Source organism: Delphinapterus leucas, chromosome 4 (assembly GCF_059928025.1).
Source record: "Delphinapterus leucas isolate spDelLeu-1000000601 "Yukka" chromosome 4, BTC_Dleu_Yukka2, whole genome shotgun sequence".
NCBI classification, from domain to species: domain Eukaryota; kingdom Metazoa; phylum Chordata; class Mammalia; order Artiodactyla; family Monodontidae; genus Delphinapterus; species Delphinapterus leucas.
The window spans coordinates 84,280,619-84,306,451 of NC_143132.1; the positions used below are offsets into that span (position 1 = coordinate 84,280,619).

The window sequence follows — 25,833 nt, forward strand, 5'->3', positions numbered from 1 at the left end:
GAGCATGGCCTGTTCTTATTGATGACTTTGTGGAATTTGCACGCCCTCAAATTGCTGGGACAAAAAGTACAACAGTGTAGCACTAAAGGAACCTTCTAGAATGTACATAGTCTGTACAATAAATACAATGGAAAATTGCACAGTCAATTTCTGCTGGCTGGACTGAACTGAAGATCAATCCTCACAATTCAGACTGAGGGTTGAGACAAAACTTTAAGGATACATCTTGGACCATATCGTATTTCATTCTTCTAATGGTGGTTTGGGCTTGTCTTCTAGTCTGGGCCGCTCTAAACATTTATTATTCCAACATTGTGGATTTCATCTTATATCTGTGGACCATCCTAGTTTATTCTCCCATAAGTCTTAGAAGCTTTATGGTGATTCTTTTGAAGTTTCCATTCTTGCATAAAGCACAATGCTGTCTTCATCAGAAAACAGTTTGGCATAAGAATTAAACATGTGAACATCACAATTTATAAAAACTTCTTAAATATATGCTTTGGGCTAGTTGCAAAGACTATGCTGATAGCACTTCCAGTGAGAGTGATATATTTAAGTGCACCAGATCTGGAATGGTGTTTTGGTATGGGGGGATTTTTTTTTTTCCTGGCAAATCACATGTATTGTTAACGTGAGTAGAGTATCTGTTGAAAAAAAAGTCAAAATAACCAACGTGAAAAATTTTTAGGATAACTTGGTGTGCCTACCCAAAATTTTACTGTGTTTTAGACCCTCGATTTCAGAAGGTTCCACAGAACTAGTCTGCACTTATCTTACCCATGTTTATATATAGTTGTCTTACAGGGGGGTTTATTTAGAAAAACATCTGCATAATGTTAGATTCTACTCCTGTCTACATTATGCACTCCATAATTGGATTTCATTATGATTTTGAAACGCTTATATGCCTGTCGAGTAAGTTAAACTATTTAATTTGTTTTGAATGTTTTAGATTGCTACATAATACAATATTCTAAATTTAGGCATGAGGGTTTATTTTTGTTTTTTGGGGCTTTTTGGTCAGCACACTATGGAACACAAATGAAATTCTCTTAATTTATAAGAAGATAGTAGGAATTAAATTTTGAAAATGGTTGTAATGAGCCATAAAGTTCAATTCTTATAATATAGGTACTGCTCTTTCAGACAAATAGTCCATTTTTGATGACTTCTTATTTTGTTGAAGTTGCTTTAACTGCTAATCACTGTGGTTGCCAAATATTTCAGGAGCAAAGATTTTCAAGCAGGCATGCACTTGATGCAAAGTACCAATCTGGCTTCTATTTTCGTAAATTATTTAATTTTTACTGTTCTTTGTTTCACTCAGATTAGCTCAGTTTTCACATCAAAGCAGAACTCTGTCTTGTATTTTTTTTTTTCTTCATTACAAGACCCATGAACTGCTTTCATGCTGAAAATGCTCATTTCTTTGTTCACTTCTTGACCTGTGAAGAAGGGTTTATTGCTTTCTTAAACATTTCTATAAGGCAGGTTAAAAAATGTAAAATTTCTGATATTGGATGACTGGTTTTTAGCAGGAGTAGATTTTGCTTGGTGTATCCAGGCACTCTAAGTTCTAATGTTGAAATTATCAAAGGTATGTACTTCAGAATAGCAGTACATTATAAGGTATATGTGGAAATGATTTTAAGAAACAATGATATATTAAAACTACTTTTTATTTACGATTTTGAAATTGACTAGAAAGCTTTCCCCATAGATATTAATATTCTAATCATAACTTTAATTCAAGAATATGATTCTATCAAAAGAAAATTTTGAAAATTTCTATTCAGGTTACTGGAATTGGTTATTAAAAAAAGAAAAGAAAAAAGAAGAATCCTGCTGCTTTCAGTATTTCCTGATTTCATATTTGTAAATATTAAGAGGAACTTCAATTATGAAAAATTTTTAAAAGATATATATATATAAATGTACTATTTTGTTTCCTGTCTTGAAGATTTTGAGTTATGGTATTGTTTTTGAATTGATTAATTAATTCCGGTATGCTGTGTTTTGAAATGAGATCCGATTAGCTTTTTTTCCCCAATATAAATTGTTTTTCATAAAAGTCTGATATTGATTCGTGGCCTAGTGCCTTGGGTTTTACAGACTTTTCCTTTTAAATGCAAGACCTTTTCAACAAAATAGTGTTTGTCATCAGTTTGGTACTAAACATTTATAATTACTATGTAATTATAAACAGAAAAATACATAAAGCTTTGAATATAATCATGTAGCATAAAAGTTAAGGTTGTTAACTCTATGATGGCATCTTAGAATTAAACAATACTATTAATAGGGCTGAAAAGAGAAGACTGATTTAATGTGGTGTGGTTATTCTGAGGATACATGTCTGGTTACAGGGAATATTTTGTACTAAAAAATGCTTACACATAATGGCCATGTGTGTGTGAGTGTGTGTGAAAGAGAGAGATTGACAGGTTGAAAGAGACACACATGCTCACACACACACACACACACACGCACACACACACACACACAACTTGAATTGCTTTAATTCATTAGTGTTTCAGTCTTCATTCTGGTAAACTCCCCATGCTGATTCTTTGTTTTAAACTGAACCACAGGTACAGTTTCCTTTTTGCCAAATGTCAAAACAGGTACACATTTTACAATGTAATGCTTTTTAAATAGTAAAGTGTATAAAATTAGAAGTGCCCACATATAAAAATACTTGAGATCAAGATTATCTTTAGTGACGATCATCTGCATATCTCTGTAAGTTCAATTGTGTTTCTTACATCCCTGTCATATTACCAACAGAGGCAATAAAAGCTTCAGTGAAATTGCCATGACTAAATCTTTTCACATATTATTTCAGTGTAATACTTTTAAAGACTAAAATATACCGGAAAACTTTTCCAGAAAGGATAATTATTTATGGAGAGAGCATTATAATGGCAAGTTTTGGGGAGAAAAGACATGCCAAGTCTTGTTTACTACATTTAAAATGTTTACAACTATACTGGGCTGCTTTATTTAATTAACAGTACTGTAGTTGTGTAATACGGCTTTGTAAGTATGTGTTCTTCATTAGACTTTTAAAAAGTTTTAATGAGAGAAAGAAAACTTAATAAAATAACATGGGAAATCTTTTATATAATATGCTTACTGGGGAATTCTTATTTAAGCAAGGTATACTATTTTTTTTCCTCAGAAAGATTTAAGTGAATGAAGTGTTCATCTATTTTTTATTTGACGATAATCAAGAGGTTTGAGTAGTTGTAGCCAGTTTAATGTGCACTTTGCTTAGATTTTTAAAAACATGTTACAATGAAGACTACGTATTGTAAACCTTCTGTAACTTTTACGTATGAATGACAGAAGAAAGTTAAACCTAATGAAAGAATTTTGGAATAAAAGAAAGTGGTGCTGGGGAAATTTATTATAGTTCACGAAGTATGCCTTTGTAAACCTGAATCAACTTTTAGCAAGAATTAATTTATGGAGTTCTAAATGTTAAATTGTGTATATTTAATAGAAAATACTTACTTGACACCTCAGCAGTTTTCTTTAAATGTTACTTTATACTTTTAACAATATGATTTATATTGCATACATAGATGTTTTGATAAGATTTTATCAAATTTGATAATGTAATGATAAAATGTTTTTAAAATGTGAACTATTTAACATATAACTTAATATCTGAGGACGCAATACCTGAATTGTGATTTCTACATAATGTGATAATTAGGGTTCCAATTATGGCTCATCATTTAATTGATTATAAACGAGTATATTTCTAAACTCTTTACTTGCCTCCATTTTTACAATCATATAGCAATAATTTCTATTTTTATTTTATAAAAATGTGGTGAAGTTATATATCATGATACCTTTACCTTTGATTTCTGAAGGGGAAGGGGTTTATATTTTGTAGTTGATAAATTTGAAAATTCTTAATAGTACAAATCCCCTTTTCCAGGTTTACCCTTACTATTTGTCCCTATTTTGGTTGAATATTTGCTTGATTTGTACCTGATTCTGGAGGCAGATAGTCCTGTTTTTTTTTTTTTTCTTAATTCATAATACAGTTACATAAATGGTTTTACCAGAGCATTCTTGCCATCTATTTTCTTTACTGCCTGTTGGGTAATTGGCATTTCTTACTGACAAACTCATTTATTTGACACTTTTCCACTAGGCTCAGTGTTTTGTGTTAATGTGGCTTTTGACTTCTCTTTTGTTGGTCTTTTTTTAATCTGTCATAATAAGGAAATTATGATAAAATGTGCACAGCCTTTCTAGTAAATGGAATTCCCAAAAAGTAATGTCTTCATTTATGGAGTTTTAAAGACAAATTATTTGGGGAATCATTTTATAATTAATCCATTTTAAAAATTGAGTTCCTAATATATTTTTAATCAAGTATATCCAAGTTTTTCTTAAAAGTATTGCTTATGTATTTTCAGCTTACCTTTTCTGTATTTGTGCTGTGCAGAAGTCAGTGTAGCTTGTAACTTAAAGCATTTGTTTTCAAGCCATACCTTGAGGCTGCTGTATTTATGAGGCTGGAAGCTTTCTATTTTATCTCTTGTAGGTTATTGGCGTTTCATATGAGATTTGGTTTGGGGGAAAAATGTTTGGTTAAAACAATGTTTGTTTTAATGACTGGCTTATAGGGAACATAACCTCTTTGGCAGATTTTTTAGTGGAATGGGAAGAGATGGAGTCAGAATCCATCAAATAAGTTTAAAACAATAATTTTTAACCAAAATAGTGAAAACAAAGCTTGACTTGAAACTTCATTGTTTCAAAGTTTGGAAACTTAACAGACGGCAGCATGTGAGTAACTTAATGAACAAAGCAAAGAAAAAAAGGATAATATTCATTTTATATTTAGAATGTATATATGTATTTAGGTAGATGTTTAATATAACTAAATTTTTATTTCAGGTTATGAAATATTTTAAGAAAACATTGGATCTAATGGAAAACTTGAGCGGTGCCAAATGAGATTTTTATGGAAACGAACACTGTAGGGCATAAGTTTAGGGGAAAACAAAATGGCTAAGGGGAAATACTAAGGAAAGCTCTAGACAGTGATTTTTGTCACATAGTTACATGACACAGAGCTTAAAGAGCAATATTTGATCAGTAAGGTTTAGAGATGTGTGTACTTGGAATCCTTTGAAAATAGCCAGTTTAGTTTTCAATATTCTTAATCCTGAGAGTATGTTAGAATTAAATATATTGAAATTATATGAAATGAAAGCCAGAGCTTTAAAATAGTCATTCTTATTGTGATGGTACTCAACAACAACTTTATTGAGCTATAATTTACACACCGTAAAATCCACCCATTGTAAGTGTATAATTCAGTGGTTTTAGTAAATTCATGGAGTTGCAAACCCATCATCACAGTCCAGTTTTAGAAAATTTCCATCAGCCCATAAAAGTTGCCCTCCTGGTCCTTTGCAGTTAGTTCCTGTTCCTACCCCAAGCCCCAGGTAGCCATACTAATCTGTTTCTATAAATTTTCCCTGTCTAGAAATTACCTGTGAATAGAACCATACAGTTTGAAGACTTTTGTATCTGGCTTATTTCCCTTGGCATAATGTTTCTGAGGTTCATCCGTGTTACAGCATATACCTGTACTTTAGTTCTTTTAGTTGCTATATAGTATTCCATTGTATGGATATACTACATTTTGTTTATTCATTCACCAGTCGGACATTTGGATTGTTTACATTTTTGGTTATGAGTAGTAACTCTGTGAACATTCCCCGTTATTTGTCATTGTGTGGACATATACTTTAATTTCTTTTAGGTAGATTCCTAGGAGTGTAATTGTCGGGTTGTTTGGAAATTTTGTTTGACTTTCTAAACTGCCAAACTGTTTTCCAAAGTGGCTGTACCATTTAAAAATATTCCTATCACAATGCATAAGGGTTGCAGCTTCTCTAAATCCTTGTGAATGTTTATTATTATTACTATTATTATTGTCATTCTGGTGGATGTGTATCTTAAGTGTGCAAGTTATATATATATATCTAGCTATCCTAATTGACATGTCTGTAGGATGTGCAATTTGGGTAAGTACTGGGTTGGCCAAAACGTTCGTTTGGGTTTCCCATACGATGTAATGGAAAATCCCCAATGAACGTTTTGGCCAACCCAACATAAGGTGGTCTGAGAGATTGCTGTAAAATTACTTGCAATGTACTTATACTTACTTGAAGGCAGTATTTTCTGTAACCAGTGAGGGTAGTTGTTATACCCTTCCAGTGGGAGTTCCAGTCCCTTAGTGAACTCTGGTGAGGAGATAAACTGTGTAGGTAAAGAGTGATGCTGATGGCTGTTGCTTTGTGCTATTGTGTGTACGGTGATATAACTACCCAGTTAGCCTGTGACTGGTGGTAATACTTGAAACGTTGTATACGTAATTTGTACAGATATGTCAGTCTCATTATTAATTTTCTCAGAGCTCTTTTGAGAAATTAATTTCTTAAGTTTGTAAAACTTTAGTTGATTCTGTTTAGTTGCTGCCAGCCACCTGTGCTCTTAATACATAGTGGACATTGGCGTAGTGTTTATTTTATTTTTAATGCTAAATTTCAGAATATACAAAATAGTATGATGAACTTACTTCAGCGTAATCAATTCATGGCCGATCTTGATTTATCTATATGCCACCCATCTTCCCAACTCTGATTTATTTTGAAGCAAATCCCAGGTAGCAAATAGTTTCATTTGTAAATATTTCAGTTATGTATGTCTGAAAGAAAAAGCTCTTAAAGATAACCACAATACTGTTATCACACTTAAATGTTAACAATTTATTAGTAATTATTCAGTTAGCATTTAAAATTGTCTCATAATTAATTTTCCAGTTCAAGTCAGGTTTCAAATAAGGTCCATATGTTGCATATATCTCTGAATTTCTTTTAACTTATGGATCCCCGTACCTGCCTCTCCTCAGCTCGGAATTCATTTGTTTGAAAATGTAGTGGTTGCTTTAAATTTTTAAACTTCTATGCAATTATATTTAAGGTGACATTTGATGTACTTAATCAAAAAATACTGTTAACTTGAAAATATTTTGGAAGTTAATGAAGTGTGGTCTAGAAAGCCACAATAATTGTATCAACAGACGTTACCTTAACTTTAAAATATAAGGGGACTTGTATCCAGAATATATAAAAAACTCTTACAACTTAAGAATAGAAAGACAACACAATTTACAAATGAGCAAAGTATTTGAATAAACCTTTCTCCAAAACGTATATACAAATGGCTAATGAGCACATGAAAAAATGCTCAACCTCATTAGTCATTAGGGAAATGAAAATCAAAACCACAGTGAGTTATCACTTCACACCTTCAAGGATTACTTTAATAAAAATGGACAAGTATTGAAGAGCATGTAGATGAATAGGAACCCTTGTACATTGGTGAGAATGTAACATGGTACAGCAGCTGTGGAACACGGTTTGGCTGTTCCTCAAAAAGTTAAACATAGAGTTAACATATGACTCAGCAATTCCACTCCTACAAATAGACTTGAAAACATATTCATATTCCAGTCCCTGGTAACCACTATCTTAATTTGTGTGTCTATGAATTTGATTATTTTAGGTACTTCATGTAAATGAAATCACACAGTATTTATCTTTTTTGTGATTGGCTTGTTTCACTTAGCATAATGTCCTCAAGCTTCACCCTTGTTGCAGAATGTGACAGGAATTCATTCCCTTTAAAGGCTGAATAATATTCCATTGTAAGTATATATCACATTTTATTTTGCTTATCCATTTATCTGTCAGTGGACATTTGGCTATTGTGAACAGTGCTGCTGTGAACATACATGTGCAAGTATCTCTTTGAGATCCTTTCAGTTCTTTAGGTTACATACCCAGAAGTGCTGTTGCTGGATCCTATGGCAGTTCTAGTTTAAATTTTTTGTGGAACTTCTATACTGTTTTCCACAGCAGTCACACCATTTTACAATCCTACCAACAGTGCACAAGGGTTCCAGTTTCTCCACATCTTCATCATTACTTATTTCCTCCCTCCCTCCCTTCCTTCCCTTTTTTTTTTTTTTATACTAGACATCCTAATGGATATGAGGTAATATCTCATTGTGGTTTTGAATTGCATTTCTCTGGTTAGTGATATTGAGCATCTTTTCACATGCTTGTTGGTCATTTGTATATCATCTTTGGAAAGATGACTATTCAAGTCTTTTGCCCATTTTTGAATTGGGTTATTTGATTTTTTTGGTGTTGAGTTGTAGGAGTTCTTCTGATATTTTAGATATTAAGCATTTGGCCTTATGTTATTAAGTCCAATGTGTCTATATTGATTTTCTGTCTGGATGATTTCTGTCTGGATGATTGATGAAAATGGGATATTGAAGTCCCCTACCATTATTATATTGCTGTCTATTTCTCTCTTTAGATTTCTTCTTTTATTTTGCTTTATATTAAAACAAAATAAGGGTTTGTGTGTATGTGTATGGGATCTTGGATTTTCAACATGAAAGATAATATCTGCAAACATGATTTTTCTTCTTTCCAATTTCAATGATTTTAAATTCTTTTTCTTTCCTAATTGCTCTGACTAGGACTTCAAAAAACATGTAGAATAGAAGTGGCAAGAGTGGGCATCCTTGTCTTGTTCCTGATCTTAGAGGAAAAGCTTTGCATCTTTTACCATTGAAGTATAATGTTAGCAGTGGGATTTTCCTATATGGTCTTTATTATGCTGAGGTAGTTTCCTTCTATTCCTGATTTGTTGATTTTTTCTTGCGGGGGGGGGTGTCAGGAAAGGGTGTTGAGTCTTATCAAATGCTTTTCTGCATCAATTAATATGATCATGTGGTTTTTGTCCTTCACTCTGTTAATGTGGTATATTAGAATGATTGATTTTCATGTGTTGAACCATCCTTGCATTCCAGGAATAACTCCCACTTTGTCATGTTGTATAATTCCTACTGGAACTCTCCACAGAATGTAATCACTAAATGTTATACCTCTTTAAGTCTCTTTATTATTGTTGGGTGTCTGTTGCAGCAGTATGGCCGTATCTAACTACTACATGCACTGAATGTGAAAGTTTTCGAAGGGAAACAAGAAAAATTATTGAATTGGATCCTCAGGTACTTTTTACTTCCAGGCTCATTAACAAATCTGTAACTTGCTTAGAGACATGAGGAAGAGAAAGTTTAGCTCACTGGTTCACAAACTTTAGTGTATCTAAGTTTTTTAGTTTACTTATTTTTAAGGTAACCACCTTAGTCCTACTTCTGGAGATTCTGAATTGGTTCAGCAGGGCCAGAGCTCCAAAAGAAAAGGAGCCGCCCATGTGATCTAGATCTAGCAGAGAGCAGTAGTTCAAAGTCCCTGAGTCACGAATGAACTTGGCAAGTTTGAGGAATGGAAGGTAAGGCAGTGAGGTGGCACAGTGGCTGAGGAGCAGAGTGCCATGAGATGAGAAGAGGCAGGCAGGAGGCACATCACGTATGATTTTGTGAACTAACACAAGGGGTCTGAATTCCTAAGTGCAATGAGACACCTTTGGAGATTTTAAAACGGAAGAAAAAATTTTTGAGTTTTGCTTTTAAAAGATGACTGGCTGCTGTGTGGAGAATCGTTTCCAGGGAGTTAGGAGGTTGCTGTCTAGACTAGAGGTGATGCTCCTTTGAACTAGTGTGACAGTGATAGAAGAGAGGTTGGCAGACTAGGGATATATTTTAAAGGTGGCATCAAATAATTTAATGATGGATTGTATGTTGGGGGGAGGGAAGGAAATATGTCTAGTTGGAACAATTGTGTGGATGATGGTGTCATTTATCATAATGGGAAACAGATTAGAAATGGGGGGGGGATCAAGTATTCTGTTAGACATGAATGTTTCTTATTCTCTCAAACAAGTAAAAATAAGTGATGCCCCAAAGTATAGCCAGATAGTTTTAGTGCCTCCAATCTGGGTGCTATTAGCATTTTTGGGTAGGACAGTTCTGCATCGGAGCTGTACATTTTACCACAGGAAACAAAAAACTGCCCCCCCCAATGTGATGGTCTAAATTGCACACATATTTTTAAATGCCAGGTAGGGTAGTTCTACTACAGGTTGTACCTCTGGTGTACCTTTGGTCGTGCAAGGGGTCTTTACACCCTTACATGTGTCTTTTCTCAGGCGATGGACACTAAAAAATACAACTTATACTGTGAATTCTGTTAAAATTTTTTATATTAAAGTTCTTATAAAAGATTTTGCATTATGAACTGGCACCGTAGTCCACTCTACTTTGTGCAGGCCAGTTCATTCTATTATTCTCATTCTTAATTATCCTTCGTATGCCACCACTGTGAATCCACAATTAATTTTACATTTTTACTAACAAGAAATTTAAAATATTGGAAAATGTACCATATAAAAATCACAATCTAGTGATACTTGTTAGTTTTTGAGAAAGTACAGATCTGGAAATAATGAAGCATGTTGGAAATGGTAAAATTAGATAAATGTAAAATGCTTAAAAATTTTTATTTAATATAATTCTGTTTAAAGCAAATAGTGTTTAGTTGGGCTTATAAGATGTAAAAGTAAAATACATGACAATAGTACAAAAGATTGGATGAGGAATAAATGGAATTTTACTGTTGGAAGATTCTTATAAATGAAGTGGTATAATAAATACAGACTGGTTCAATGTAAGGATGACGTATTATAAGTCATAGGAATTACCACTGAAAACAGGTATAAGCAAAAAGCCAAACTAGGAGATTGAATGCTAAAAAGTAATCCAAACGAAGGCAGAAAAGGAATAAGAAAGGCACAAGAAGAGGTGGAATAGAGAAGAATGAGCAAGATGGAAAGTTTAAATACAAATATATCAGTAATCATATTGAACATCAATGGGCTTAAACATTCCAATTAAAAGAGGCTGTTGGAACAGATAAAAAGCAAGGCCCAAGTAGAGGCTTTATACAAGAGTCATGCTTTAAATATAAAGACACAGATGGGCTAGAAGTAAAAGGATAGAAAAAGATGTACTATGTAAACAAGCATAAGAAAAGTAGTGTGGCTGTGTTAATATAAGGTATAAAAAAAGGACATTTCACATTGATAAAAGGATCAATTTCATCAAAATGTAATCCTAAATGTGTATGTACCTAATGTACCTTCAAAATGTATGAAGCAAAAAATGACAGAAATGGGAAAATCCACAATTACTGTTGGAGATTTTACTACTCATTTAATAATTGATAGACTTGATCAAAAGCTACACACACACACACGTATACACACACACACATATGAATATAGATTTGAAAATCACAACTAATTGATGTTTATAGAACATATTCAGCAACTGTAGAATACTAATTCTATAGCTGTTACATGCTACACATTCTATAGTGCACTTGGTGGAATTTCAACTGGGATTACATTGAATGTATAGATCAATTTAGGAAGAACTGAAATCTTGACAATATTGAGTCTTCCTATCCATGAACATAGAATAACTCTATTTAGATCTTTGATATCATTCATTAGATCCTCATACAGATTGTATGCATATTTTGTTAGATTTACACCTAATATTATTTTTGAGGTCCTAATGTAAATGGTATTGTGTTTTTAATTTCAAGTCTCACTTGCTCATTGCTGGTAAATAAAAAAGGTTGACTTTTGTATGTTAACCTTTAACCTACAAAGTTGTTATAATCAATTATTAGTTCCAGGAGTTGGTTTTTTTTTTTTTTTTTGTCAATTCTTTTGGATTTTCTTCATAGATGATCATGTCATCTGTGAACAAAGGCAGTTTTATTTTTTTCCTGTCTTGTTGCATTACCTGGAACTTCCAGTGTAACGTTGAAAGGAGTAGTGGGAGGAGATATCTTTGTCTTGTACCTGATCTTAGTAGGAAAGCTTTGATTTTGCACTGTTAAGTATGTTAGCTGTAGGTTTTTGTAGATATTCTTTATCAAGTTGAGGAAATTCCTCTCTGTTCCTAGTTTACTGGGTGTTGGATTTTGTCAAGTGCTTTTTCTGCATCTGTTGATAGGATCATGTAATTTTTCTTCTTTAGCCTTTTTTGTTTGTTTTTTATTTTTTTGGGTGTGAGGCACAGCTTTCAGGATCTTAGTTCCCTGACCAGGGATCAAATCCGTGCCCCCTGCAGTGGAAGCACGAGTCCTAACTACTGAACTGCCAGGGAATTCCCTAGCCTGTTGATGTGACATTAATTGGTTTTTTTCTTTCAGTTTTATTAAGATATAATTTACATAGAACACTATATAAGTTGAAGGTGTACAGCATAATGGCCTGACTTTGACTTCATTAATTGATTTTCAAATGTTGAATGAGCCTTGCATACCTGGGATAAATTGGATTTGATTTACTGATTTTATATATATATATATATATATATATATATATACACACACACACGTACACACACATACATATTTGTTTTACCATTTTTATAAACTTATTTGAACAAATTTGACATATAACGTGTAAATTTAAGGTGCACAGTGTTACTTTGATACATTTATATATTGTAATATAATTGTTATAGTGATTTATCACATTACATAATTTTAGTACAATATTATTATCTATGTTCATTATACTGTGCGTTAGATCTCTTTGGCTTATGACTACGTGCTACAAGCTTGTATCCTTAAACACCATCAGTCTTATCCTGCTGTCCCCCAATCCCCTAATAACTACCATTTTACTCTTAAAAAACAGGTTTGACTTTTTTAGATTCTATGTATAAGTGATATTGTATAATGTCTTCCTCTGTCTGACTTATCTCACTTAGCACAATAAGCTCAAGATCCATTGAAGTTGTTGCAAGTGGCAGGATATCCTTTCTCATGGCTGAATAATATTCCATTGTGTATATGTACCATATCTTTTTTTATCCATTCATCCATTGATGGGCATTTGGGTTGTTTCCATATCTTTGCTATTGTGAATGATGCTGCATTTAACAAGGAAGTGCATTTTTCTTGTCAGAATCCTGTTTTCATTTCCTTTGGGTATATACCAAGAAGTGGAATTGCTGGATCAAATGTTAGATCTATTTTTAATTTTTTAAGGAAACTCCATACTGTTTTCCATAGTGGTTGGACCTATTTACATCCCCATCAACAATGTATTAGGGTTTCCTTTTTACCACACCCTCACTAGCACCTTTTTTCTCTTGTCTTCTTGATGATAGCTATTCTGACGTGTGACATGATGTCTTACTGTGGTTTTGATTTCCATTTCCCTGATGACTAGTGACGTTAAACATCTTTTCATGTGCTTGTTGACTATTTTGATGTCCTATTTGGAAAAATGTGTATTTAATTCTGCCCATTTGTTAATTAGATTTTTGTTACTTTTTTAACATCTTTATTGGAGTATAATTGCTTTACAATATTATGTTAGTTTCTGCTGTATAACAAAGTGAATCAGCTATATGTATACATATATCCCCATATCCCCTCCCTCTTGCATCTCCCACCCTCACTGTCCCACCCTCCCTAACCCACCCTTCTAGGTGGTCAGAAAGCACCAAGCTGATCTCCCCATACAATGCAATTGCTTTCCACTAGCTATCTGTTTTACATTTGGTAGTGTATATATGTCAATGTTACTCTCTCACTTTGTCTCAGCTTACCCTTCCCCCTCCCCGTGTCCTCAAGTCCATTCTCTATGTGTTTTTTTTTTTTTTTTTTTTGCGGTACGCGGGCCTCTCACTGTTGTGGCCTTCTCCTGTTGCGGAGCACGGGCTCCGGACGCGTAGACTCAGCGGCCATGGCTCACGGGCCTAGCTGCTCTGCAGCATGTGGGATCTTCCTGGACCAGGGCATGAACCCGTGTCCCCTGCATCAGCAGGCGGACTCTCAACCACTGCACCACCAGGGAAGCCCCCATTCTCTTATGTTTGTGTGTTTATTCCTGTCCTGCCCCTAGGTTCTTCAGAACTTTTTTTAGATTCCATATATATGTGTTAGCATATGGTATATGTTTTTCTCTTTCTGACTTACTTCACTCTGTATGACAGACTCTAGGTCCATTCAGCTCACTACAAATAACTCAATTTCGTTTCTTTTTATGGCTGAGTAATATTCCATTGTATATATGCGATTTTTGTTATTGTTAAGTTGTATGATCCCTTTATATATTTTGGATATTAACCCCTTATCTGATATATGGTTTGCAATTTTTTCTCCCATTCTGTTATTTTTTCATTTTGTTCTTTTTGCTGTGCAGAAGATTTTGAGTTAGATGTACTCCCATGTGTTGATTTTTGCTTTTATTGTTTGTGCTTTTGCTGTCATTATCCCGAAAATTATTGCCAAGACAAATATTGATGAACATCTTCTCTACATTTTCTTCTAGGAGTTTTATGGTATCAAGTCTGATGTTTAAGTCTTTGATCCATTTCGAGTTTATTATTATTATTATTTTGCCCACATGGCATGTGGGTTCTTAGTTCCCTGACCAGGGATCAAACACCTGCCACCTGCAGTGGAAGCACGGAGTCTTTTTTTTTTTTTTTTTAAATATTTATTTATTTAGGCTGTTCTGGGTCTTAGCTGTGGCACATGGGATCTTCGTTGAGCCATGTGGGATGTTTAGTTGCAGCATGTGGGATCTTTTAGTTGCAGCATGCGGACTTCATAGTTGTGGCATGTGGACTCTTAGTTGCAGCATGCATTTGGGATCTAGCTCCCTGACCAGGGGAAAAACCCAGGCCCCCTGCATTGGGAGCATGAAGTCTTACCCACTGGACCACCAGGGAAGTCCCAGAAGTGCGGAGTCTTAACCATTCGACTGCCAGGGAAGTCCCTCAAATTTGTTTGTTTGTTTTTGAGTGATGTGAGATAGGGGACTAATTTCATTGCTCTACATGTGTTTCTCCAGTTTTCTCAGCACCATTTGTTGAAAAGACTATCCTTTCCACATTTGGTGTTCTTGGCTCCTTTGTGGAATACTACTTGACCATATATGCTGAGGTTTAATTCTGGGCTCTCTATTCTGTTCCATTGGTTGATGTGTCTTTTTTTGTGCCAGTATATATATAGCATACTGCTTTTATTACTATGGCTTTGTAATATAGTTTGAAACCTGGAAGCATGATACCTCTGGCTTTTTTCTTTTTTCTTTTTTCATTATTGCTTGGCTATTTAGGGTCTTTTGTGTTCTTACATAAATTCTAGGATGATTTCTTCTATTTCTGTAAAGAATATCATTGATATTTTGATGGGGATTGCATTAAATCTGTAGATGTATTTGGGTGTTATGGCCATTTTAACAATATTCTTCCAATCCATGAACATGGGATGTCTTTCTATTTGTTTCTTTTTGCAAAGTCTTGTAGTTTTTCATTGTACAGATCTTCCTTGGTTAACTTTATTCCTAAGTGTTTTATTTTTTTCGATGTTATTGTAAATGAGATAGTTTTCTTTCTTTTTTAGATGTTTCATCATAAGTGTAAAGGAATCCAACTGATTTTTGTATGTTAATTTTGTATTGTCACTTTACTGAAATTGTTAATATCAACAATTTTTTGACTGACTCTTTGGGATTTTCTATATGTAAATTCATATCATCAGCAAATGATGACAATTTTACTTCTTCCTTTCTGATTTGGATGCCTTTCATTACTTTTTTTTTTTTTTTTTTTTCGGTACGCAGTCCTCTCACTGTTGTGGCCTCTCCCGTTGCGGAGCACAGGCTCCAGACGCGCAGGCTTAGTGGCCATGGCTCACGGGCCTAGCTGCTCCATGGCATGTGGGATCATCCTGGACTGGGGCACGAACCCATGTCCCCTGCATCAGCAGGTGGGACTCCCAACCACTGCACCACCAGGGAAGCCCCATTACTTTGTTTTGCTTAATTGCTCTAGCTAGTATAGTAATTCCATTATGATATTGAATAGAAGTGGTGAGAATGGGCATCCTTGCCTTGTTCCTGATCTTAGAGGAAACGCTTTCAATTTTTCTCCATTGGGTATAATAATATTAGCTGTGGGTTTGTCATACATGGTCTTAATTAAGTTCCTTCTATACCCAATCTGTTAAGGGCTTTTTTTCTTTTCAATCAGAATTATTGATCTTTTCTTTTGTTATCCTTATCTGGTTTTGCTATCAAGGTTATGCTGATTTTGTAGAATGAGTTTGGAAGTGTTTCTATTCCTTGATATTTTCGAATTTTGAGGAAGATTGGTGTTAATTCTTCTTTAAATGTTTGGTAGCAATCTCCAGAAGCCATTTGGTCCTGGAGTTTTCTGTGTTAGGAGTTTGTTGATTACTAATTCAATCTCTTTACTTACTATTGGTCTGTTCAGATTTTCTGTTTCTTCCTGCTTCAGTCTTGGTAGGTTTGTGTTTCTAGAAATATATCTATTTTGTCTAGGTTATGTAATTTGTAGCACATAATTGTTCATAATAGTGTCTTGTGATCCTCTGTATCTCTGCAATATCAGCTGTCACATCTCCTTTCGTTTCTAATTTTATTTGTCTTTTTTTTCTTAGTCTAGCTAAAGTTTTGTTAATATTTGTTATCTTTTCAGAGAACCAGCCCTTAGTTTTGCTTATTCTTTCTATTGTTTTTCTGGTCTCTATTTTGTTTTCGTTCACTCTAATCTGTATTATTTCCTTCTGCTAACTTTGGGCTTGATTTGTTCTTTTTCTGGTACGTTTAAGTTAGGTTATTTATTTGATATCTCTCTAATTTCTTTTTTTTAACATAAATTTATTATTTTATTTTAGTTTTAAAATTTTTGGCTGCGTTGGGTCTTCGTTGCTGTGTGCAGGCTTTCTCTAGTTGTGGCGAGTGGGGGCTACTCTTCATTGTGGTGCGCAGGCTTCTCATTGCAGTGGCTTCTCTTGTTGCAGTGCATGGGCTCTAGGCACATGGGCTTCAGTAGGTGTGGCGTGTGGGCTCAGTAGTTGTGGCTCACGGGCTCTAGAGCACAGGCTCAGTAGTTGTGGCTCACGGGCTTAGTTGCTCTGCGGCATGTGGGATCATCCTGGACCAGGGCTCGAAACCATGTGCCCTGCATTGGCAGGTGGGTTCTTAACCACTGTGCCACCAGGGAAGCCCTCTAATTTCTTAATATGTATTTATTGCTATAAACTTTCCTCTCTGTTTTTGCTGTATCCCACCATATTGATAGGTTGTATTTTCCATTTTCATTTGTTTTGAGTTTTTTGTTTTTTGTTTTTTTTGGCTGCTCCACATGTTTTGTGGGATCTTAGTTCCCCCACCAGGGATTGAACCTGCACCCTTGGCAGTGAAAGTGTGAAGTCCTAACCACTGGACCACCAGGGAATTCCCAGAGGTAATTTTATATTTCCCTTTTGATTTCTTCTTTGACCCATTGTGCTGTTTAGTTTCCACATATTTGTAGGTCTTCTTTCTTTCTTTTTGTTGATTTTTAGTTTCATACCCTTTTGGTCAGAAAAGGTAGCTGGTATGATTTCAATTTTCTTAAATTTGCTAAGATTTGTGTTCTATTATATGATCTATTCTGGAGAATGTTCCACATGCACCTGAAAAGAATGTGTATTCTGCTGCTGCTGCATAGAGTGTTATGTATATGACTGTTAAGTCAATTTATTCTAATGTGTGGTTCAATTCCAACATTTTCTTATTGATTTTCTGCCTGGACAATTTATTCATTGCTGACAGTGGGATATTGACCTTCCCTACTATTATTGTATTGTTGTCTACTTCTCCCTTAAAGTGTTAGTATTTGCTTAATATGTTTGGTTACTTGGGTGTTGAGAGCATATATATTTATGATTGCTATATATTCTTGATGTATGGACTCTTTTATCGTTATATAATAACCTTCTTTGACTTTTGATACCACATTTGGCTTGAAGTCTATTTTGTTTCATATAAGTATAGTTTCACCATCTTTTGGTTTCCATTTGCTTAGAATATATTTTTCCATCCTTTTACCTTAAGGCTATTAGTGTCTTTAGAGCTGAAATAAGTCTCCTGTAAGCAGTATACAGTTGAGTCTTTTTTTTCAATCCATACAGTCTGTGCCTCATGATTGGTGAATTCAATCCATTTACACTTAGGGAGATTATTGATATGTAAGGATGTACTACTGCCATTTTATCTTTTGCCTTCTGGTTATTTTGTCTCTTCATTGTTTCTTTTTCCTTCTGTTTCTACTTTTGTAAGTTGGCAATTTTCCATGGTGATTTGCTCACTCTTTTATATGTTTGTGTCTCTGCTCTAGCTTTTTGCTTTGTGGTTACCATGAGGTTTACATAAAACATCTCATAGATACAATAGTCCTTTTCCTGCTGATAGCACTTTATTTCCATTTGTCTAAATATGTTCCATCCTTTTACTCTTCCCCTTTTGTATTTCTGATTTCACAAATTATCTTTTTATGCTGTGATTTTTGTTACCGAGTTTTAGTAGCTATAGTTATTTTAAATGTTCTTCCTCTTTTAACCTTTATGCTTTTAACCTTTAATATACTATTCTAGAAAATTGACAGTTTTCCAATTCTGACTATCACCTTAATCACTTTTGTGTACTTTTGTCTTTTCATTTTACCTTGAAGAGCTCTGATCAACGTTTCTTTTAAGGCAGGTATAGTGGTGGTAAACTCCCTCAGGTTTTGTTTGTCTGGGAAAGCTCTTATTTCTCCTTTCTATCTGAAGGATAACTTTGCTGGATAGGGTATTTTTTTTTTATTGAAGTATAGCTGATTTACAATGTTGTGATAGTTTCTGCTATACAGCAAAGTGAATCAGTTATACATATATCCATTCTTTTTTAGATTCTTTTCCCATATAGGTTATTACAGAGAATTAAGTAGAGTTCCCTGTGCTATACAGTAGGTCCTTATTAGTTATCTGTTTTATATATAGTAGTGTGTATGTGTCAATCTGGGTAGGGTATTCTTGACTGACAATTTTTATCTTTCAATACTTTGAATATGTCATCCCACTCTCTCCTGGTGTGTAGAATTCCTGTTGAGAAATCTGCTGATTGCATAATAGGGGTTCCTTTGTAGGTTGCTATCCTTTTCACTGGATGCTTTTAAAATTCTTTATCACTGACTTTTGACAGTTTTAATGTGTCTTGGAGAAGGTCTTTTTCATTGAGATAAAGTGTTCTATTAGCTTCGTGGACCTGTATATCCAGTTCCTTCCCCAGGTTAGGAAGGTCTCAGCTATTATTTCCTTAAATATGCTCTCAGCTCCTTTCTCTCTCTCTTCTCCTTATGGTATACCCATAAATCTTATGTTGGCTCTTCTAATGGAGTCTGAAAATTCTCATGGGGTTTCTTCACTTTTAAAAAATCTTAGTTCTCTCTCCTTTTCCACCTGAAACTTCTATATTGCTATCCTTGAGCTCACTTATTCTTTCTTCCATCTGACCTGCTCTATTTCCAATGCTTTTTAATGCATTCTTCATCTCATTTATTGAGTTCTTGAGCCCCAGAATTTGTTTTGTTCTTTTTTAGAATTTCAGTCCCTTTGGTAGATCATTGTATTACCTTTCTATCTTGTAGCTTGTTGAATTTCTTCATAACAACTATTTTGAATTCTTTATCAGTTAGATCACAATATTCCACATCTTTGGGTTCGGTTCCTGTAAAACTGTCATTTTCTTTTTGTGCTACTGTAATACCATGATTTTTTCAATAGTATTTGATGAAAAGTGCCTTTGCCACTGCATCTGAAGTAGAGAACACCTTTCTTATCAAAACTTTGTTTACTTTGATTCTAACAGTTCAACAGGTTGGTAATTAGGAAACTTCCTTTTGTTTTTTTTTTCAGAATGTGGCACTATAGCACAAGTTTCTGATTTCTCTTCCCAAAGCTGACTCACCACTAAGGAGGTTGGGAATGTGCACATTAAAAAAAAAAAAAAAAACGCTGGCAGAAATAAAAGGGTGGAAAATGGCAATGGCAGAGCTGGGGGAGGTATATGCTTGGCACCTGGGGCTTTGGGGTGCCTACAGCCTGGTACGGGGATCCTTGAATGTGTGTGGGGAGTGTCTCAGGTTTGTGGGCAGTCCTCTTGCCAGAATCCTGGGCAGACAGCAGGAAATGCATCCTTTCAGTTCTCTTTGCTGTCTTTTTTATTATTTTAATTTTATTGGAGTATAGTTGATTTACAATGTTGTGTTACTTTCAGGTGTATAGCAAAGTGAATCAGTTACACATATGTTCGTTCTTTTTCAGATTCTTTTCTCATATGGGTTATCACAGAATATTGACTAGAGTTCCCTGTGCTATATGGTAGGTCCTCATTGTTATCTATCTTATATATAGTAGTGTGTGTATATTCATCCCAAGCTCCTGATTTATCCCTCCCCCCGCCATTTCCCCTTTGGTAACCATTAAGTTTGTTTTTGAAATCTGTGAGTCTGTTTCTATTTTGTAAATAAGTTCATTTATATCATTTTAAAATTAGATTCTACATATGAGTGATATCATATGATATTTGTCTTTGACTTACTTCACTTAGTATGATAATCTCTAGGTCCATCCATGTTGCTGCAAATGGCATTATTATTTTTTTATGGCTGAGTAATATCCCATTGTATATATGTATCACATCTTCTTTATCCATTCCTCTGTAGCTGGGCATTTAGGTTCTCTTTGCCTTCTTCTTTTTCCTTTCTGTCCTCTCAGTCACTGCAACCTCTCCTCAGAGAGAGCAATGGGTCCTTCCAGCTCCAGCATGCATGGCCAGCGAGACCCCCACTCACTACTTTTACCCTCCATCTCCATTGCCCAAATGGCATGCTGGCCCACTGCTGCTCCTGCTGCCACCAATGTACTGGGTCCTCAGCTTCCTCTGAGGTTCCAGTCCACCCACATTCGGGTGCAAGGTGGATGGATCTCTCAGGTAGCCTGGTGTGCTGTGTAGAGGTACTTTTTCTGGATTATGGATGTCCAGTTAGATGTAAATCAAAGGGGAGAGGAGATGCTGCCACGAGGCTGACATCACCCCTCCTGATTTGCTAAAACTTATTGAGGATTTTACATCTATGTTCATGAGAGATATTGGTCTGTAGTTTTCTTTTTTCTATAATGTGTATAATGTCTTTATCTGGCATTGGTATTAGGGTAATGCTGGGCTCAAAGAATGTGTTAGGAAGTATTTCCCCTGCTTCTATTTTCTAAAGTAGATTGCAGAGAATTGGTGTAATTTCCTCCTTAAATGTTTGGTAGAATTTACAGGTGAAACCATCTGACCTTGCTGCTGTTTTAGAAGCTTATTAATGTTTGATTCACTTTCTTTAGTACATATGGGCCTATTCAGATTGTTTGTCTCTTCTTATGTGAGTATTAGGCAATTGTGTCTTTTTTTTTCTTTTAACATCTTCATTGGAGTATAATTGCTTTAAAATGTTGTGTTAGTTTCTGCTGTATAACAAAGTGAATCAGCTATATGTATACATATATCCCCATATCCCCTCCCTCTGCGTCTCCCTCCCTTTACCACCCTTCCAGGTGGTCACAAAGCACCAAGCTGATCTCCCTGCGCTATGAAGCTGCTTCCCACTAGCTATCTATTTTACATTTGGTAGTGTATATATGTCAATGCTACACTCTCACTTCATCCCAGCTTCCCCCCCTCACCCGTGACCTCAAATCCGTTCTCTATGTCTGTGTCTTTATTCCTGTCCTGCCCCTAGGTTCATCAGAACCATTTTTTTTTGAAGATTCCATATATATGTGTTAGCATACAGTATTTGTTTTCCTCTTTCTGACTTACTTCACTCTGTATGACAGACACTAGGTCTATCCACCTCATTACAAATAACTCAATTTGGTTTCCTTTTCTGGCTGAGTAATATTCCATTGTATATACGTGTCACATCTTCTATATCCGTTCACCTGTCAGTGGACGCTTAGGTTGCTTCCATGTCATGGCTATTGTAAATAGAGCTGCAATGAACATTGTCTCTTTTTGAATTATGGTTTTAACAGGGTATATGCCCAGGAGTGGGATTGCTGGGTCATATGGTAGTTCTATTTTTAGTTTTTAACCTCCATACTGTTCTCCATAGTGGTTGTATCAATTTACATTTCCACTAACAGTGAAAGACGGTTCCCTTTTCTCCACAACCTCTCCAGCATTTATTGTTTGTAGATGTTTTGATGATGGCCATTCTGACCAGTGTGAGGTGATTGATACTTCACTGTAGTTTTGATTTGCATTTCTCTAATGATTAGTGGTGTTGAGCACCCTTTCATGTGTTTGTTGGCAATCTGTATATCTTCTTTGGAGAAATGTCTATGTAGGTCTTCTGCCCATTTTCGGATTGGGTTGTTTGGTTTTTTTGATATTGAGCCACATGAGCTGCTTGTATATTTTGGTGACTAATCCTTTGTCAGTTGCTTCATTTACAAATATTTTCTCCCATTCTGAGGGTTGTCTTTTCATCTTATTTATAGTTTCCTTTGCTGTGCAAAAGCTTTTAAGTGTCATTAGGTCCCATTTGTTTATTTTTATTTCCATTTCTCTAGGAGGTGGGTCAAAAAGGATCTTGCTGTGATTTATGTCGTAGAGTGTTCTGCCCATGCTTTCCTCTAAGAGTTTTATAGTGTCTGGCCTTACATTTAGGTCTTTAATCCATTTTGAATTTATTTTTGTGTATGGTGTTAGGGAGTGTTCTAATTTCGTACTTTTACATGTAGCTGTCTAGTTTCCCCAGCACCACTTATTGAAGAGGCTGTTTTTTCTCCATTGTACATTCTTGTCTCCTTTATCAATGATAAGGTGACCATGTGTGGGTTTATCTCTGTGCTTTCTATCCTGTTCCATTGATCTCTGTTTTTGTGCCAGTACCATACTGTCTTGATTACTGTAGCTTTGTAGTATAGTCTGAAGTCAGGTTGCCTAATTCCTCCAGCTCCATTTTTGTTTCTCAAGATTGCTTTGGCTATTCGGGGTCTTTTGTGTTTCCATACAAATTGTGCAAGTTTTTGTTCTAGTTCTGTGAAAAATGCCATTGGTAGTTTGATAGGGATTGCACTGAATCTCTAGATTGCTTTGGGTAGTAAAGTCATTTTCACAACATTGATTCTTCCAATCCAAGAACATGGTATATCTCTCCATCTGTTTCTATCATCTTTAATTTCTTTCATCAGTGTCTTATAGTTTTCTGCATACAGGTCTTTTGACTCCTTAGGAAGGTTTATTGCTAGGTATTTTATTCTTTTTGTTGCAATGGTGAATGAGATTGTTTCCTTAATTTCTCTTTCAGATTTTTCGTTGTTAGTGTATAGGAATGCAAGAGATTTCTGTGCATTAATTTTGTATCCTGCTACTTTACCAAATTCATTGATTAGCTCTAGTAGTTTTCTGGTAGCATCTCTAGGATTCTCTATGTATAGTATCATGTCATCTGCAAACAGTGACAGTTTTACTTCTTTTCCAATTTGGATTCCTTTTATTTCTTTTCTGTCTCTGATTGCTGTGGCTAAAACGTCCAAAACTATGTTGAATAATAGTGGTGAGAGTGGGCAAACTTGTCCTGTTCCTGATCTTAGTGGAAATGATTTCATTTTTTTCACCACTGAGAACGATGTTGGCTGTGGGTTTGTCATATATGGCCTTTATTATGTTGAGGTAGGTTCCCTCTGTGCCTACTCTGGAGAGTTTTTATCATAAATGGGTGTTGAATTTTGTCAAAAGCTTTTTCTGCATCGATTGAAATTATCATATAGTTTTTATCCTTCAATTTGTTAATATGGAGTATCATGTTGATTGATTTGTGTATATTGAACAATCCTTGCATCCCTGGGATAAATCCCACTTGATCATGGTGTATGATCCTGTTAATTTGCTGTTGGATTCTCTTTGGTAGTATTTTGTTGAGTATTTTTGCATCTATGTTCATCAGTGATATTGGCCTTTAGTTTTCTTTTTTTGTGACATCTTTGTCTGGTTTTGGTATCAGGGTGATGGTGGCCTCATAGAACAAGTTTGGGAGTGTTCCTCTGCTACATTTTGGAAGAATTTGGGAATGATAGGTGTTAGCTCTTCTCTAAATGTTTGGTAGAATTCGCCTGTGAATCCATCTGGTCCTGGGCTTTTGTTTGTTGGAAGATTTTTAATCACAGTTTCAAATTCAGTGCTTGTGATTGGTCTGTTCATATTTTCTGTTTCTTCCTGGTTCAGTCTCGGAAGATTGTGCTTTTCTAAGAATTTGTTTCTTCCAGGTTGTCCATTTTACTGGCATATAGTTGCTTGTAGTAATCTCTCATGGTCCTTTGTATTTCTGCAGTGTCAGTTGTTATTTCTCCTTTTACATTTCTAATTCTGTTGATTTGAGTCTTCTACCTTTTTTTCCTGATGAGTTTGGCTAATTGTTTATCAATTTTATCTTCTCAAAGAATCAGGTTTTAGTTTTTTGATCTTTGCTATCGTTTTCTTCATTTCTTTTTCATTTATTTCTGATCTGATCTTTATTTCTTTCCTTCTGTTTTTTTTTTTTTTTTTTGCGGTACACAGGCCTCTCACCGCTGTGGCCTCTCCCGTTGCGGAGCACAGGCTCCGGACGCACAGGCTCAGTGGCATGTGGGATCTTCCCGGACCGGGGCACGAACCCGTGTCCCCTGCATCGGCAGGCGGACTCTCAACCACTGCGCTGCCAGGGAAGCCCTTCTGCTAACTTTTTGTTGTTGTTTTTGTTGTTCTTCTTTCTCTAATTGCTTTAGCTGTAAATTTAGGTTGCTTACTTGAGATTTTTCTTGTTTACTGAGGTAGGATTGTATTGCTATAAACTTCCCTCTTAGAACTGCTTTTGCTGCATTCCATCGATTTTGGGTCATTGTGTTTTCATTGTCATCTTTTTCTAGGTATTTTTTTATTTCCTCTTTGGTTTCTTTAGTGTGATCTCTTGGTTATTTAGTAGTGTACTGTTTAGCCTCCATGTGTTTGTATATTTTACAGGTTTTTTTCCTGTAATGGATATCTAGTCTCAGAGCGTTTTGGTCGGAGAAGATACTTGATACGATTTCAATTTTCTTAAATTTATTGAGGCTTGATTTGTGACACGAGATATGATCTATTTTGGAGAATGTTCCATGAGCACTTGAGAAGAAAGTGTATTCTGTTGTTTTTGGATGGAAATGTCCTATAATATCCATTAAGTCCATCTTGTCTAATGTGTCATTTAAAGCTTGTGTTTCCTTATTTATTTTCATTTTGGATGATCTGTCCATTGGTGAAAGTGGGGTGTTAAAGTCCCTTACTCTAACTGTGTTACTGTCGATTTCCCCTTTAATGGCTGTTAGCATTTGTCTTATGTATTGAGGTGCTCCTATGTTGGGTGCATAAATATTTACAGTTGTTATATTTTGATCATTATGTAGTATCCTTCTTTGTCTCTTGTAATAGTCTTTATTTTAAAGTCTATTATTTCTAATATGAGAATTGCTACTCCAGCTTTCTTTTGATTTCCATTTGCATGGAATATCTTTTTCTATCCCCTCACTTTCAGTCCGTATGTGTCCCTAGGTCTGAAGTGGGTCTCTTGTAGACAGCATATATACAGGTCTTGTTTCTGTATCCATTCAGCCAGTCTATGTCTTTTGGTTGGAGCATTTAATCCATTTACATTTAAGGTAATTATCAGTATGTATGTTCCTATTGCCACTTTCTTAATTGTTTTGGGTTTGTTATTGTAGGTCTTTTCCTTCTCTTGTGCTTCCTGCCTAGAGAAGTTCCTTTAGCATTTGTTGTAAAGCTGGTTTGGTGGTGCTGAATTCTCGTAACTTTTGCTTGTCTGTAAAGGTTTTAATTTCTCCATTGAATCTGAATTAGATCCTTGCTGGGTAGAGTAAT

General features: G+C 35.1%; 2 protein-coding genes across 11 annotated transcripts in view; one reads left to right on the plus strand and one right to left on the minus strand.

Moving 5' to 3' along the window:
• DCUN1D1 (defective in cullin neddylation 1 domain containing 1) overlaps window positions 1-25,833 on the plus strand; it is a 74,085-nt gene that overhangs the window by 27,803 nt on the left and 20,449 nt on the right. For 3 of the 9 annotated variants that reach the window (XR_016393066.1, XR_016393067.1, XM_089910793.1), the window contains one exon: window positions 1-24,499. The exons of 4 other annotated variants lie outside the window; for them this stretch is intronic. Coding sequence is in view for 3 of the 5 variants with exons in the window: in XM_089910793.1 (XP_089766919.1) it covers window positions 1-80 (80 nt within the window). In the remaining 2 variants the exon portion in view is untranslated. Of the gene's footprint in view, window positions 24,500-25,833 lie in introns of those variants that run through there. 2 more of the 9 variants (XM_089910799.1, XM_089910798.1) reach the window with 2 other exon arrangements.
• ATP11B (ATPase phospholipid transporting 11B (putative)) overlaps window positions 12,726-25,833 on the minus strand; it is a 149,315-nt gene continuing 136,207 nt past the window's right edge. For both annotated transcript variants that reach the window (XM_089910787.1, XM_089910788.1), the window contains one exon: window positions 12,726-25,833. This exon is cut by the window's right edge and continues 4,110 nt beyond it. The gene's annotated coding sequence lies outside the window, so the exon portion shown is untranslated.